At 41.1% G+C, this 17,583-nt stretch overlaps 1 protein-coding gene across 5 annotated transcripts in view; it reads left to right on the plus strand.

The window, feature by feature from the left end:
- The window catches only part of Nfia (nuclear factor I A), a 347,599-nt gene that overhangs the window by 284,022 nt on the left and 45,994 nt on the right, over positions 1-17,583 (plus strand). For all 5 annotated transcript variants that reach the window (XM_052176800.1, XM_052176801.1, XM_052176803.1 and 2 more), the window contains 2 exons: positions 9,870-10,048; positions 12,176-12,341. In XM_052176800.1, coding sequence (XP_052032760.1) covers positions 9,870-10,048; positions 12,176-12,341 — 345 coding nt within the window. The remainder of the gene's footprint in view (positions 1-9,869; positions 10,049-12,175; positions 12,342-17,583) is intronic.

The following is a 17,583-nucleotide window of genomic DNA, read 5'->3' on the forward strand; positions in this document are numbered from 1 at the left end:
GGATACATATCAAGTCCACAGATCATAACTCCCCCCACCCCATCCCTCTCATTATGAGCCCCATTCACAAGCTATGTCTCCTCATGTTGTAGCACACAAAGTGGGAACAACTCCACACTTAATTTCCACTACCTTGACAATCCAAAAGGGAAAAGAATGGCTTCTCTACAACACATCCAGAAAAGCACCTACACACCAGATGCCTAAGGCTCTGACTGGCCCAATCAGGATCATTCACTCACCTTTTAGACATCCTTTATGACTGAAAGATAACAGGATATCTCATTGTGTAGCCTGCCGTCTATAGAAATAGAAACAGGTATCGGGGTTGTTAATCACATAACCTGAGGCTGAGGAAGAAGAGCTCTCTGAAGAAATGTTAGCCCTCCACTTACTGACGAAAGAATAAGGACAGCAAGGTGGGCAGAAACCCAGACCTGTGTATTACGGAGGGAGAGACGGGAGCTGAGCTGCTTGGAGAGCTGGCCAGCGGGTAGCGATGCTCACCAGCCCACGACTCGGATCTGCACCAGCACTTGCAGAGCACAGGCAAAACGCAAGCTGAGAAAGCCATCATCAGTTCTCTGAACCTTGTATTAGTTACCTTGCCTGTTGCTGTGAAAAAAAAATACCAGAAGCAAAAGCAGCTTCAGTAAGAAAGGGTTTATTCTTGCTCCAAGAGGGATAGAGTCCATCATGAAGGGGAAGACACGGCAGGAGCGCTAGCTGGTGACATTTTCATACACACAGAAACTAGAGAATGATATAAGGATATAAACCCTCAAAGTCTTCCCCCAGTGAAGTGCTTTCTCCAGCAAGGCTATACCTCCTATGGTTCTATAACCTTCTAAGACAATCCACCAACTGGAGATGAGGTGTTCAAATACATGACCCTGTGGAGGATGCTTCTCATTCAAACCACGACATATGTGAAGCTTCATTTGTAAACAGTTCAACTCCTGAGTCTCAGTTTCCTAATGCTACTGTATATCTGATTTCCAGAGATATCTGGAGGACAAATAAATATCCCAAGTCTATCTCACAAACTGTTTAGCGATATGCGTAGTAGATTTTCATTATGTTTGTTGAATGTGTGGGCTAAGTACCTCTATATATTCATTCTTACTCTCAGAACAGTCTTCTTTTTAGACTACTATACACTTATAAAAAGAAGTGTGCCAGTTTCAAAAGTTTAAGTAGCTTTTTGCAGATTATCCAGAGCTCTGTGCAGTTTTAAGCCACAGCAGTTGCTTTCTATAACCCACACAGAACAGGGCATATCCTATCCACCAAAGGAAAGGAAGCTCAGGGGAGGCTGGCCCAGCACAGTGGATACTAGAGCTGATGTTACCAGACATTACATGCTGAACTAACACTTCTTCCTCTTGAGGAAAATTCACTAATATCAGAAAGACTCTCATTCTTCAGGATGACTAAAGAGACTTCAAATTCAGCAGGGCATTCAGAAGTAACCTTTAGCGATCACATTCAACAGCACAATCTTAAAATGTTGTCAACCTGATGTTTGGCAAAGACAACTGCTAAAAATTATCTTTTGGTTTTGCAATTGCAGGACTATCTTATTGTCTTCCTATTGCTGTGATAAAACACCCTTACCAAAAGAAACTTGGAGAGGAAAGGGTTTATTTCACCTTAGAGCTTAAAATCCACAATTGTGTGATCAGAGCAGGAACCTGAAGACAGGAGCTAAAGCAGAGACTGTGGAGGACTTCTGTTTACTGCTTGCTCCCCTGACTGCCTCAGCCTGCATTCTTAGACACCCCAGGACTGCTTATAGGGGGCACAGCTCACAGTGGGTTGGACCCTCCCATATCAATCATTCATCAAGAAGATGTCCCACAGTGTTACCCACAGGCTAATACAATGGAGACATCTTCTCAATTGAGGTGCATTCTTCCCAGATGAATCTAGCTTGTAGCCAATTGACAAAAACACCAACTAGCACAAGGATTTTGCTCGCTTTTCATTGACACGATTTACTTGCTGCATATTTAATGGAGATAAAGACTTGCAAACATCACAAGCCCCAGCACCTGTCATCCATGCAGCCATAGCTTCTGCACAGATATGGTTGCTAAAGCTTTCTTACAACACTCAGTCTGCCACTCCAGGGATCTTTCAGCCCCTCACCATATTCCCACCTGCTCCTGTTAACCACACAATCAGCCCGTCTGTGTTGGGAAGGGTTTTTTCCCCTCAGATTGTTTTGATGTGTTTGTCATTCTTCATTTCTTGTCCCATAGTCTCACTTGCATATTACATAGAAGTCTAAGTTCCCTTCATAGAGCTGGATTCCTGTCAACTTTGCCTATTAAATTATCACTCTTCGTATCTGTGATAGCCACAGCTGTTGGGCACTGTTTGAACACATTTCACATCAGCCACCATGGTAGCTTATACAATTAGTGTGGGAATATGGTCAATTCAGAAACCCTGTCAGGATAAAGGCTGAGGCTCTATGTCAAACCTCAACCCAGAATACTCCATGTCTATAAAACCCTGGATAGGCTAGCCAAGAATCCAGATGTTCCCTGTAGCTTATTTTTAAAATAGGTTCTTTTAAATGGCTCGTACTCTTTTGTTTTCCAGTCTTCTAGATTTTAATTTTATTACTATGAGTCAATTGTACTAAGTTATTTATAAACATAATTATTGATACTGAATTCCATAGACACACCCAAATTTAAAGTGTATGGGCCTCAGTGGGTATTTTATTCAAGTTCTGTTTTGAAATGAGAGAACCATGGGAGAGGGACTTTGTACATCCTTGTAAGCTACGGAGCAGCAGAAGCTTAACATTTAGGTGTCTAAATAGAAAACTTTCCCAATTATGCCCTTGGTCATAGAAAAGCCCTCTTTTGTAGTAAGTCTGTGTTAACTGTCTAACCAGCCCTCAGGGCCCTTCACGAGAGTGTTGAAGGTTTCCACGTGCCCATGTTAGTAGGCATGCCTAGAATCTGGATAGGTCAGAAGGCAGTAGGAGTGACAGATGTGTCTACATGGTGAACAGTCAGAATTAACACCCAAGTTTTGAGTTCTAAGTAGAAAAGTGTCTACAGCAAGAGGGTCACATAGTTCTAAACATCTAGGCTGTCTCACAACCTGAGTTTTAGGCAAAAGTAGGAAAGACTTTTGTTCAGAAAAGAAACTTTTCAGGTTTCTGAAAATAGTTATTTGTCTCTAAGATCAAAGGCATCGCCACTGCTAATATTGTATTTCTATTTGGTTGTTTGCAAAATTAGTTCCAAGACCCTTATGCCACACCCATGCTGATCGTCTTTGAGGATCCACACACTGCTGTGGAGACAGGCAGAGAAAGGCACTTTTTGCTCCACCCCCTGCCACCGCCCCCCACACCCTGTGTATGATAGTCTGTACCGCCCCAACTGATCTGACGACATGGCAATAAATTCCAGTTTCTTACTTGCCTGCCAGCATCCTCTCCTGTAATGCAATAAGACAGTAGCAAAAAACTACAGTAGCAAAAAACAATAGCAACATTACAAGATGCTGTGTGTGGATCGTCGTGTGGAATGGTACAGCTTCCCTCTCAAGTCTGTTTATGAAAAACTGGTCTTTGGGTGCAAAGACTGGCAAGCTCAGCTTCTTCCTCCAGATGTTTACAGCTGGAGACCGCTGCCATACAGAGACCTCCTTCTGAGATTAGCTAACCGCCCCCCCCCAAGTGCTGTACTTAATAAACATGCTGAAGTTCTGGGCTGTGGCAGTAACTGGTCCCAGATTTCCTGTACATGTGTCTGTGTGTCTGTCCTTTCTTCATTCTCTTCCTGCCCTTCCTCGGGGTGCTGGGGCACAAACTGCATAGGCCTCAAACACTCATTTCTATTATTCTAAGACTCATAGGTCTTATCCATGCTGTAATCACTATTCTGACGAACATGCTTGGGATGGCATAGATGGGAGTAGCTAGCTCAGGACAAGGCATGCTAAATAATGGTAAGGAAGAGGCATGGAAGGTGAAGAGGTTTGTGGAGGCATGGAAGCCATTTTGATAGCCTTGAGAGCATCAGTAGATACAGGCCTCACAATGGCTTGTAAACAAGAGACAAAAAGAACAATGACTGACAGGTTCCCAGCAGAGCTGAGAGGGTGTGAGAAGGAATAGAACTACTGGGTCTATACCAGGTCAAACCCAGGCTTGGCCTATATTTTGAAATAAGATTTTATTGACCATAGTTTTACCATTTTGCTAGATGCATGCATATAGCCATTTCTGCAGCATAGAGTAGGATATTGCCACAGACCCTCAAAACATCCATTCCTCCAGCATTCTGCAACCTGTGAGTCTTAACTGCTATGGGGATTGGCCAACCCTTTCACAAGGGTCACATATCACATATCCTACATGACAAATATTTACATTATAATTTCATAACAGTCGCAAAAGTACAGTTATGAAGTCACAACAAGCATAACTTTGTGGTTGGGATTCACCACAATCTGAGGAACTGTACTAATGTCACAGCATTAGGAAGGTTGGGGACCAATGGTCTCCAGACAGGGAGTCTCCATTCATGCTTTTGATCAAATCCCAGAGCTTTTGAAAAGCACACAACATTATTCTCCAGAAGCTGTGATGTACTGCTTGGTTGCTTGGTTGCTTGGTTGGTTTTGTGTGTGATATGGGGGGGGGGGGGCGAGGACACATGGGAGATGCAGCCTGCTGCAAACGTCAGAGGTCAACTTTGTGGAGTCAGGAGAAACACAGAGTTTTGTATAGTTAAAATTAATAAAGAATATAAAACAAATTTAGCCTCTCTTTGTTGGAGAAGAGATATGTTTTTCAAAGAGACAAACCCTCTGATCTTCAAGTGTTGTAGTCAAAAGATGGCTTTCATTCGAGTAGACGTATTCAACATCTCCATCTTGAAACAATGCAGTAGCTTACTGTTACCACATCTGAAGCAGTCATACAAAACTGCTGCCGTTTTGCAGAGCATCAGGAAACATGAGGCTTTCCCTGTGCCTTTCACATGCTTCTCGGTGACATTCGAGGTATGGACTGAGAGTCTTGGAAAAATATGAAGAGTCTTAGCTTGCTTTGAGTCACATGCGTTGTTACTTAGAAAAGGCTCAGCCTAAGTGCCGAGTAGCACTTCCAGTTCCCCCTCCCTGTGTCTGTTAACATAAATCACACAGCTCCAAACTTCTCAGCTTTCGTAAATGGCAGGCCTGATTCATGCATGATTTATCAATTATAGCTGTGAGCCATTAGGATAGATTTCTCAGCTTCAGGTAGGCTGCAGCGGTGTTGTATAGGGTTGGTTTAGAATTTCTAAAGAAGCTCAGTAGTTGACAACCCAAACAATACAACTTCCGTTTGCCCTTGTTGGGGGGTTTTTGGTTTTAAGTAGGATTTTTTTTCCTTATAACTTCTTCTCCTTTTGGAGCTTTGCCTTGGCACAAAAAAGAAATAAAGAAAGGAAGAAAGAAGGAAAGAAGGAAAAAAGAGAAAGAGAAAAGAAAAGAAAAAAGAAAAATGTTTTAAGCAAGAGTAGTCAGGAGTTCTCAAAGCCACCCTTTCTCTGCAAAGAGCTCATCTAGATCCTGCAGACAGATGGGAGGCAGCTCCTCCTGACAGCCCAGCAGAAGAAACAACTCAGAATCTCACCTGTTGCTCCTAATGATTAATGTGTAGAATATTACCCTTGGCAGATTCTGGGCTTGGACATGCCCTTTAGAGAAGAAGCCTCTATCTTGAAACACTTGAAGGAAGAGTAGATTTTATGACTGTGTCACCTCTGGGCAGTTTTTCTATGGATCCTCTCCTAGGACAGGCTAGGATTTGATGGCTGGTACCAAAAAGCAAGAGCTAATGTCTCTATGTAAGCTGTGAGAATCTATAGTGGTTCACAGATGAGGAATAGATCAGTCAGGTCAGTGAGAGGGCTGCATAGAATAACGTGATTCAACACCTGGTTCTCGGAATTGGAAGGCTGATCTTGGAAATAGTGGGAAGAAATGGCTTTCTTCCTGAGATTTTAATAAAGCATAAAGATACAAGGTCTGGCCACCCAGTACCATCCTGTTTATGCAGTTTATAGTCACATACATTCTACTGAAGTATGTGTCTAACAGGCCTCCTCCTTACTAACAGGCTATGACACCAAGTATCACTACCCTATCACATGTCCCTCTATACAGTAATGACCTTGGCCTTCTCCTCCCTAGTCTTGGTCAACTCTGATTTAAAAAGAGGAAGCCTTTTTTTTTTTTTTACTTAAACTTATGTCTAGTTATGTTGAACTTTTAGCCTTCTCCTTCAAATTAAAAGAGATAATTTTATATAATTAGAAATTTCTGGAGTCTGGGGAGGATGGAGCCAAGCCAATCAGCCTGACCAAAAGTGATTACTGGACCCTTAGAAAACCCTGTCTCTAAATGTGTTTATGATCACGGATCCATTCCCTTCTTCTCCATCCTATTTGTATCCCCATGAAAAGCCCAAGTTGTGTTGTAAACCAGGTTGGCTGCTAGCTAACAGTTAAACTAGTAGTGAGAGCCACTCAGATTGGAGTGTTCCCAACAGACACTGTGTTGCTCCTGGCCTGGAGTATTGAGAGCACTAGACCCCAAAAGCAGCCATTTTGGTAGTGTCTTTTAATTCACAGTATTGTATTAACATCACTACAGATCCAGATGAATGCTCTGCAATAAACTATAACCACTGGAGAAAAAGCTATATTGACTCTCACGTAAATAATGCACATTTTAAAGGATCTAAATATGCATTTACATAATGTACTATAATTTTTTATTGTGTCAACTATTCACACATACATCCATCAGAGATGTTTCTCCTCATCAAAAATTTGGACTCATCACACTCTATGCATTCCATTAACATCATGCCAGCTCATAATGGTACTTTCTCCTCAACACAGCTTACACCAGCCATCTCAAAGAACATCTAATGAATTAATTGTTTGGTTGATTTCACCCCAATGACTCCTTCTAAAATGATCAGAGACAACTTAGATAAAAAACTTAAGTACACTAAGAACATCAAACCCAAGGGAAAGGGGAAGAAATAAAGAAGTAGAGAGAAAAGAAGAAAAAGACGTTGATTCAGTCTTAGCTCTGGATTTTTAATGGTCCTCAGTGTCCAGTAGAAGAGAAAGATTATCCAGAGAAATACCAGGGATGCAGAGGTAACCAACAGATCTTTGTGATGTCTATAGCAGGGTTCTCTCTGAGGAAGTTAAAGATCATGGCATAGAATCATTTGCTTTTGTCTCTACAGTGAGCTGGTGACTTTCTGTCCCAAACAAGAGAAAAGAGGCTTGAAGCAGAGAGCCCGGCAAAAGCAAACTCAGCAGATGTCTGATTTAGAATCTCAGGCTAGATGACTTCCTGGAATTAACTAAGAATTAATTGATCCTAATCAATCAGTCATTATAGAATTAATTCTATAAAGCACCATATAGTCTTCAGTCTGCACTGAATTCTGCACTATAAGGAAGAGATGAATTACATTGCTGTTGCTAAAATGTAATAAAGAAATGAAAGTCTAAATTTACACTGATAATCATTTTCTTTTACATCTTGAATAAAATAAGTTCAACGGTGTTTATCAACAATTAATGAAGAGAATGCATGGTACTGGTGAATTACTTCTTCCATCATGTTTCTTTAACATGTTTATCTACTTAAACTTTACTCAAGTGTGTTTTCCCTTGGGCAGCATACCTTTGGTGGCTACTACCATTTCTTATCTAAAAGCCACTCATCACTTTCTGGGAGACCATGGGGCAAAGCCACTTTATCCTCAAGGTCAGTCTCACAGAGCTCATGACAGTGGAGTGGCCACCTTTGTGTTTGATGTACTGCAACAGTTGAGTCTAATATTTTGTTCAGCTCAGTACATTCTGATTCTTGTTTGAGAAATAACACCTGCAATGCTAACTAGACAGGATTCCATCAGGAACAGGTCTCCGGTCAGCGTTTCTTGCTACCAGTGAAGACAACTACTCTGTGCTGGGAGAAAAGGGGAAAAAAAGATTCCTTTCATTGTGTAAATCCAGCAGCACAATTTGCAGGGGAAGAGCAAACCAGAAACTCTTAACTCTTTAGATTCTGAGTTTTAACTCAGAGACCATAATGAATTCCAAAATGTATACCTCCTTTTATGCAGTCTTAATTTATAACCATTTTTTTGTCCACGTTCTCTGGCTTTTCATCAGGTAGCAAAAACTTATTTTTTCCTTGGCAAGTTTTATGCTTGTGTTTTCTTAATTTTTAAATTCCTTTATTCAGCCATTTGTTTCTGTGATCACCAAATATATACATCAAGTGCCAGGATCAATTCTGAGTCAATCACAGTGAGTGACTAAGTGAATAGGAAACTAGTCTACCAAGACAGGAGGGAGGAGAAAAGCTAGTGAAGAGTCTAGAAAATTCTGATTTTAATTATTATGTTTGTGATGTCCTCAGCTAAATGACTAAGGGTAAAACTTTACCTAGGTTAGCCCAACTTTGTTTCTCGACCCCATAGTGGGAGCCTGTGAATTTTAGTAAATGAATCCAAGTGGCCTGAGAGCAGTGATTCTGCCTAACTATCTTCAAGGCCTGAGTTAGAGTGCTGCTTCTGCTCCAGCCTGCAGCTAGGATCTACGGGGATTGCTCTGACCCACAAAACCATAGCCCCTTTCATTATCAGTTAAAAAAAAATACCATAATCCCAAGGAGGCCCCAGTATCAGAAGGCATCTCAGTCATTGCAACGGGATGGTGAGAGAAAGGCAGAGCATACTGAACTTTGGAATCTCTTCAATGTTATGCATCATTCTTGGTATTCAAAAAGATATATTCCCTAAAACTGTGGGCACTTCTATGTTTCTCTATGTAGGAGCCCCTGCAGTTTAAGGATTTAAATTACAAAGGGAGGGAAAGGAAAACCATCTGGATCCCTGTCTGGAGTCTATTCTGGCCTGACTTGACTTGGGATGGGTGTTGTCAGTCCTTTACACGCAGCCATTGGCCTCTGGCAGGCCTTGGCCATCGTCCTTCCAATTCAAGAACAAAAGCGTTCCTGGAAAAAAATTATTAAGCATCTCACATAAGCTTTTTTATCTAATGTAATCTTGTACCGATGATAATTATCAGGGTTCAAATATAAAGGAGTCATCGTCGTCGTCTCTGACTGTTATCAGATTTATGGGAGAGCAGCAGACTTTCACGATGTTCCTGCCTCCTCAGCCTGTAGCTGCCTTGGCTTTGAAAGAGTAACAGAGAAAAATGCAACATGAACCTTCCACTGTAAAGTACAGCATCCAAATTGCTTGGGTTCATTAAGTGATCATTTACTACAGACTTCAGGAAAAAAAGCTCTAGTCCTGAATTAGTCCCTAGAAATTTCCTTGAAAGGAGTATAAGAGCTTTAACAATGAATTATTATCTATGGAGAGCTCAGCATGAAAGGGGATCCATATGTGCAAAGTAGAATTTGTCAAATGTAATGTCGGTTAAATCAGGTCTAATCTACCAAATACATTTTTTATTGCTTGCTTCATTAAAAAGGCTCTTAAGGTAATGAATAATCTTCATCTTCAACAAGGATTATTAATGCCTTTATAACTCACGTCCACTGAACATGGAGAGGCAACTTGAAATTCTATCCTCCTCTAACCTCCATGTTTGTCTTAGAGCTTTAAAGGAGAAAATCCATCAGAAGTGCCCAGTGTGCTACATCCTGTCCCACAAGAAGCACCCTGAACTGGGCCAGGAGAAGAAACCAACAGAGGGGGCTGAGGGGTGCAGCTGTGGCAGAAAGGTCTTTTTCTCCAACCCTCTGATGATTCCTGTTTTGTTTTGTTTTGTTTCTTGCAGCAAGTCCACATGCGACGCCATCGACTCTCCACTTTCCAACATCACCCATCATCCAGCAACCTGGGCCTTACTTCTCGCACCCAGCCATCCGTTACCACCCTCAGGAGACGCTGAAAGAGTTTGTCCAACTTGTCTGCCCTGACGCTGGTCAGCAAGCTGGACAGGTGGGGTTCCTCAATGTAAGAAAACCATTTTTTCTTCCTATTTCCTTAGAAATGCTAAGCAAGTGTGAAAATAGCAAGAGCCTTTATGACCATGTGACATGTTGTAATGTCCATGTTGACTGACTGCAGGTAAACGTCATATTCATTCTAGATTATGGGAAAGTGAACTCGCTATAAGAGGGATTGGCCGGGGTTGAAAAGCAGTGTTTGTGTTAAATTTGCAACTGTCAAGCTTATGGATATAAATTGTCTGGAGCGTGAACCATGTAACCTTCCCAGTTCCACCTCCAGCATTCTAACCCCAGGATCATACAGTTAACAAAATAGAAAGACCAAATAATTTTAAATAATGGTTCAGGGTAGGAAAGAGAGGTAGAGACCAGAGGGAGACAGATGTTTCAGATCAAGTTGATGTTTAAAAAAAAATAGTCTTCCAACACTTTAGATCAAGTTGACCAGTACTTGAACTCAAGATGCTAGAAGCAAAGTTTACTATAGTTTGTTATTTCTGCAAGTAGTTATCTTTTCCACTTATCTACATATAAAACTAAGCCATGTTCAATAACTATAAATGAATGTTTTCGTTTTACTCAAATAAAGCAAATAATCACAATTTGAAATAGCATTCCAATAGTAAAAGTTATTTTATAAAATCGCAAATTTTATTACAAATGTAAAAGCTATAGTTTACAATGAACGACTGTATCCCAAGGCCAATGGCAATAATAATAATAAATTAAGACCAGCAGAAAGCCATATTTGATTTCCTTTTCTTATAATATCTATGCATGAAACCACAGATTAGCCATAATTATTATTGCCTGGTTTAGGATGTTATGTCACATTCCTCTGTCATGGGTTTTTCTCCCTTGCAGAAAGACCTGATTCTGCAGATCTGAGACAGAATGGGCAGCTTTGACTAATGTCTGGTGATATGTTCACAGATACACTTCTGTCTAGACAACAAATCAATATGGTGCCTTTTTTTCCATTTTGCTTGTATATTCATTTGCTTGGCTTATTCTAAAATATTCACTTATGGATTCTCAGTTCACTCAGAAATAATACACAGACAAGGATGCTGTGAGATTCTGTAGCTTCCTGATCACCAGACAGAATCTGAGGAAAAAATACTAAAAATATCATGAATGTTAATGGAGGAGTAGGTCTGTCTGCAGAATTTTTAAGTTTATTCTTAAAAGCCCAGGACCGTGTTATCTCCTTTGACTGAATTTTGGGTTGGGGCTGCAGTCTACATACAGGCTGTTACTAGCTGTAACTCAATACGGAAAGCCACTTGGGAAGGCTAGAAAACCTGAGCCAATCACAAGCACCGATTTCGACTTCTGAATACCCAGTGTGGTTTTTCACTAATCATGACATCATCATCTCATATAGCTGTCAAATACTCTGTTTTACGTTTTGATCAAAATTTTACAGGGCTTTAGACAAGTTTCTTCATAAAGCTATTTTGAAGACCTTGAAAATAAATGTTTCATGTTCTCTTCTGAGGGAACCTTGCTTTTGTTAGAAAGCTGCTATTTGGCAGATCTAACATCAAGGCAGCCAGAGAAGTATAAGTCCCCTGGCATCTGCTGGTATAAGTCAGATCAGAAGTGCAATATATAGCAAAAATATATAGTAAGAATAAAAGCTAAACTCTGATAGCTAAATATTAAAATTTCTATGCTTAATGCTATATGATATGTGCAAGAAAATGTCTGCTTTCATTGAATACATTTATTAACTGTATTATAAAAACATCTTTAGGAAATGAAGAAATATCCGTTTATATATTTTCATATACATGTGTAGGGATCATCATTTTACCTGTATAACCAAACATGGTGAAATAATACTTCAATCTATAAGCATGGAGATATTAAACAAGCCTTTAGGAATCATGAGAATGTTGGTGGTAGCAGCAGCTGATACAGCTCTGAGCGAGAGGTGTTTACTCAGGTAGACACAAGTGCTCTGGACATGGCGTGCTGGGAACTAACAATCAATGTGTTTCCAATGGCCTGAATATCAGTGATTTGCATGACAGGTACCTAAGGGACCTCTCCTTTTCAGAAGCAGCTGATGGGCTGACATCTGTTTATTCTTTTTCTTGTATGTATTCTCTCTGAACCCTTTCAGCCCAATGGAAGCAGTCAAGGCAAGGTGCACAACCCATTCCTCCCCACCCCAATGTTGCCGCCACCACCGCCACCACCGATGGCCAGGCCTGTGCCTCTGCCCATGCCAGACACCAAGCCTCCAACCACATCAACAGAAGGAGGTGCAGCCTCCCCCACCTCACCGAGTGAGTATGGTTGAGATTAGGCGCCGGTTACTTACCATGCACTTGAGTTCATACCTAAGCCTTGTCCCTGGCTGTGCAGGCTCCAGCGATAGGTTCAGATCCCCACCCCCCATCCCTGCTGCCCTGTTATATCTATAGCACAAACTGGAGCCCATATCCAAGCCACTCCTATGCATGATCAAACTATACCAGATATTGGGTGTAGGTGGTAGATTAAGATGGTGCAGCAACATGCTGAGGATTGGGTTATTAAATATTCTGTATTGCTGGAGTGGTTTGCATAGAATGCTATCCCCATGGTGTTCTAAGAGCATCTGCTTATGTCTGTTCTTAATAGCAAAAGGTTTTGTTTTCCCTAGAAACTTGATGAGAGGAAAAAAAGTATATGCCTTGTACATAAGATAGAAAAAGTATCTAGATCAAAGTGAGCCCTCAAAGGTATAATGAGAAGTGCCCTATAACATCAGAGCTGGAGGCCACGGGGCTGCATGAGAAGGCTTAGGACGGGAAGGGAATAGAGAAAAGGACTGGATGGAGAAAGAGAACCTTTTGGCTCTTCTCTCAGCAGTCTGAGAATACTTGATCAGAAAATAGGAAATTCTGAAATGTCTATGATGGGAATGATTCAACCATGAGCAATTCCCCAAATATTTCTTTGTATTTTGGAGACAGCAGGGCTGGAAATGGTGCGAGCACACAACTCTGGTCTCTATTCATGCCTGCAATAATGGCAGAAAGACTGATGGCTGGAGTTTCCAGGGGACCTGGCAGCCGAGCCTCGAGAGAGGATGTGAGGGGCCTTCCCCAGTGCTTTAGACAGGATGAAAGTGTAGAAATGGGGGCAGTGGCCATGCACCTAGGAAGAGCCTGGGAGCAGCAGGGACAGGGATCCTCTGAAGGAATGTGAAAAGATGGAAGAACAGTGAGGGAAAGAAGCATTCAAGTCAGGAACTCAAAGAACACTAACAGCAGTTGGATGAATGGAAAGGAACAGGAGGAGTATTTTGTAAATAAAAACTAGCATTTAAATAAGAGGCCTTTCACTTTCTTAGATTCAAGATTGTAATTAATGATATTGGATACAGGAGATAAAGGGCCAAAGAGGAACCACGGTCCTCTGCTTAGATCACAGACACTGGAGTCAGTTCTAGGGACACTGAATCTAAAGTGACTTACATCGCTCTTGGACATAGATCAGACAGTGAACTTTGCATCATTTAATGTTTATGTCTTTGGATAAGTGGATGACATTTTGTATAAATCCTACAGCAAAAAAAAAAAAGACTAGAATCCAGAGGCAATTTGGGGAGACAGACCTACTTGGTAAGAGATGGTTCGGTCTAACCCTTAGCAGCCAAGGAGAAAATCAATCAGTGTCCTTTGACATGGGAAGGAAAGGTATAAGTGAGCTGTTGGCACTTCTCAGAAGCAAGCTGGGGAAAGGCTTGAAAACTAGTATTAGCACTGTGTAAAAATTTAAGGCAAACTTACACTTTTTTACAAATCGTGTGCTTTCTTAGAAACTAGAATTGCAGGATGGTTTTATCTGTTTATCATTAGCAATTTATAAGATCTCAGCTGCAGCAGGAAGCAGGGGGTTAGGTACAGAGAGATGTTCAGCATCCCAACAATATGTCCGAAACTGAAGCTTGTTTCAAAGAACAGTGGCATACACTTTTCTGTTTAAGGGTTTGGGATTGCTTGCAATAAAATAAGATTTTTTGGTCTGTTTAAAAAAATAATAAACAGGAAATCAAGCCAAAGAGCTTCTCTATTACCAACTTTTGCAAGGCCTCAGCTCCCTCTGAATAGGAATGGCATTAGCTCCTCTGCCCACTCTCACAGCAGATGATCTGGAGGGAGTAGGCTAATACACAGGCTATGCTGCAGACAAAAGACCAAGGCATCATTGTGAACATCTTCTGATAATGAACTACAAATAGATGTCAGCCTAGAGCAGAATATGTGTTGCCTCTGGCACTGATGCTAAACTTTTCAGCATGAGGGGAAAAAGCCATGGGCAAGGCAGATCTGGAAAAAAAAATACCTATAAAATAAGTATATCTTAATGGGAAAAATCTGTTCCCCTTCCCTTAAAATTCAGGAAAATGGGAATGGGGGAAAGTTGTGCTCTTCCCTAAAGAGAATGTTTAAATTTTTGGTATGTGTACATGACCGTTGGCTATACCATGCAGGACTGTTAGAATGTGATAGATAGATAGAATGCTTGTCCTGGGAGAGCAGTTCACACAGTGTGGTCCCCTCTCACTGATGAGCTGCTCCTGTGGGTTTCTATCCCCACTAAAGAAAACCTCATTTACATTCATGCTCTTGAGTATCAACTGTGAGCCAAAAACCCTTCTCAGCACTTAGAAGAGGGAATAAACGTGATTTAGAAATTGTGGTCTTATAAAGACTTTATTCCGAAGAGGAAAAGCAAGAACAAAAAACACAGTAGGTTTTGAAAGGCAGGCAATGTAAGACAGGGATCCCTGTGTGTGTGTGAATCCATGGAGTAGTAAGGGTAGGAAAGCATGCAAGCAGGGAGCAGGGCCTACCAGCCCTTTGATATTAGGCAAAGGCCCTGGTGGGATGGGACCAGATGACTGGTAGGCAGAAGGATCAGCTAAAGCAGCCTGGTGGGACGCGGAAAGTAGGACCATGAGAGAGAGAGATCGGAGGTAAAGTTGGACAGGTAATGAGGGTGTAGTTAAGCCCTTGGGAATATAAAGCTCGTAGGCTTATGTCAGGTCTTGGACATTTCCTGCAAGTGAAACTCTTAGCAGAGGAATGCTTCCTGAAGCCTGGATGTTAGTAGAAAATTGTAGAGGACTTCGTTGAAAGGCGTTCTGGGGTGGGGGATGGGGGACAAAGAAGCAGAACATGGTGAATGCAATGGGTATCTTGTACACGTCAGCACCCAGGGGTTAGAGACAGAGAAGTACCAAGGCAAATGCAAAATATAAGAACTGCCATCCTGGTGGGGCAGGAAACCTAAAATAACCAAACATAAGTGAGTTAGGAAACTAGACCTCCCAGTGATCAGGCTAAGAAAAACTTGCCACCAGTGGCAGATTACGGAGTTTTTCAGGGTGCATCTTCTTAATAAAGGACTTCTTTTAAAACATAGAGTATAGTATAAGAGGTTTTTAAAGACTGCATGTGGTGGTCCATGACTAATCTCTGCATTTGAGTGGCAGAGGCTGCTGCATCTTGTCATTTCACGGCCAGCCTGATCTACACGGAGAGTTCTAGGCACCCAGAACTATACAGTGAGATTCTACACACACACCTTAAAAAAAAAAGAAAGATTTCTGGGTCCTCAGGACTATAGCTCCTCATGTCATGGCTTGGGACTAGCTTATACCAAAAAAATTCAATTTCCCATTTTTTTTTCTGAAGTGAAGATCAGCATCATAACATGGAATTATAATGCAAAGGAGAAAACACTTTTGAATTATGGTAGGAGATAAAATATGCATATTTTCCTTTGTTAATTAATTAAAAATCAATTTAAGGTGCATAAAAAACTCATAAACATTTTTCTCTTCCATTCCTTCTTAGTTATGAACTCTTGATTTCTTTAAACTAAAATTCTATTAAAATAGAATCATGTAATAGCAAGTTACATTTATTGTTCATTTTTATGACTCAAATGAATCTTGTATCCATTTCATTCTATAAATGAATATGTACCTATAACCAAGAACATAACAATGATCTACCACCAGAACAAAAGTGTTTAAGTCTAACAATTAACATCTGTTCAATACCTTTTGGTGCGCAAAATAATGTGTATTATCTTCCTTCCCCTCACTTGAGGTTAGCATTTTAGAGATAGGGCAACTGAAATGAGAAATTTTAGGTTACCTTGCCCAGTACAACACTCTAGTACTGGTATGATGGTACTTCCACGCTCTTCCTACTACCTCAGACTAGAGCTGGGTAGCTGTCTCAGTTAGGGTCTCTGTTGCTGTGGCAGAGCACCATGAACAAAGCAACTTGAGGAGAATAGGGCTTATTTCAGCTTACAGTTCCATGTAACAGTCCATCATAGAAAGAAGTCAGGGCAGGAACTTAAGTCAGGAACCTAGAGGTAAGGACTGAAGCAGGGATCATGGAAGAATGCTGCTTGTTTGCTTGCTCCTGGTGACTGCTCAGCCTGCTTTCTCATGCAGCGTTGGACCATCTACCCAAAGGTAGTACCATCCACAATAGGCTGAGCCCTCCTATATCAATAATTAATCAAAGAAATGTTGCCATAGACTCAGTCACAGGCCAATCTGGCAGCAGCTCAGGAAGAGATGCTTGAAAAGAACAGCACAGAAGAGCTGAGCCTTTACCAGAATACTTTGAGAATTCTTTTATGTGTAGAACCTCATTTTAGCCTCACATTAACTCTAGGAAGGAAAGCCTCTTGTTAAAGTGATTGAGACAGAGAAGACAAAATGGATTGACAAGGTAACTTTCTGAAGGCCACTTAGCCAAGTGTTATAGAAACATGACTCACACCCAGCCGCCTTGAACCTGGTGTTCCTGTGTTTTTCTGTGGCATGAAACTCTGTGCAATGGCCCAAAACTTCCTTTGTTAAGACAGTAAAGACTGTGGAGACATATAAAAAATATTAGGAGTTGTCTGTACTTAAGTATGGATATGTCTTTTTAGCAGAGAACAGAAAGCAAGGGTTGGAGGAAGGCATGGTGATTGTGTTCCATCTTCCAGAGAAATGGTAGGTACAGGAAACTGAAAGACAAGTTAGTAGTTTCATGTCACTGAGCACTTTTTTCTATGTCTAGACTGATGTCTAGACGGCATCAACTGATGTCTAAATTTCAAAATATTTACTTAATAGCATTCTCTTTGGCATAGAGGCCTACAAGCTTTCATAATACCACAGATTCCTGGAACTGCTACCATAAGCAAGAGACAGACGAGGCCATAGAACTCCCTTGCCTTTCTTGCTTCCTCTCAAGTCAGGGTCTGATGTAGAGCAAAATTTATTTTGTACTTATTCCAGATCAATTCTAATCACTTTACTAAGCAGCTGTTACCAACAAGCAAGCTCCAATGAACTAAGAATGGTATGGGCTTTTGAAACCTCAAGGCCTACCCCAAGAGACACACCTCCTCCATCAGAGCCACACTCTTAATCCTTCCCAAACAGTTCTGCCAACTGTAGACCAAGATTTCAAATATATGAACCATTCTTATTCAAGCCAACACAAGGCCCAAATACATATA

Source organism: Apodemus sylvaticus, chromosome 3 (assembly GCF_947179515.1).
Source record: "Apodemus sylvaticus chromosome 3, mApoSyl1.1, whole genome shotgun sequence".
NCBI classification, from domain to species: domain Eukaryota; kingdom Metazoa; phylum Chordata; class Mammalia; order Rodentia; family Muridae; genus Apodemus; species Apodemus sylvaticus.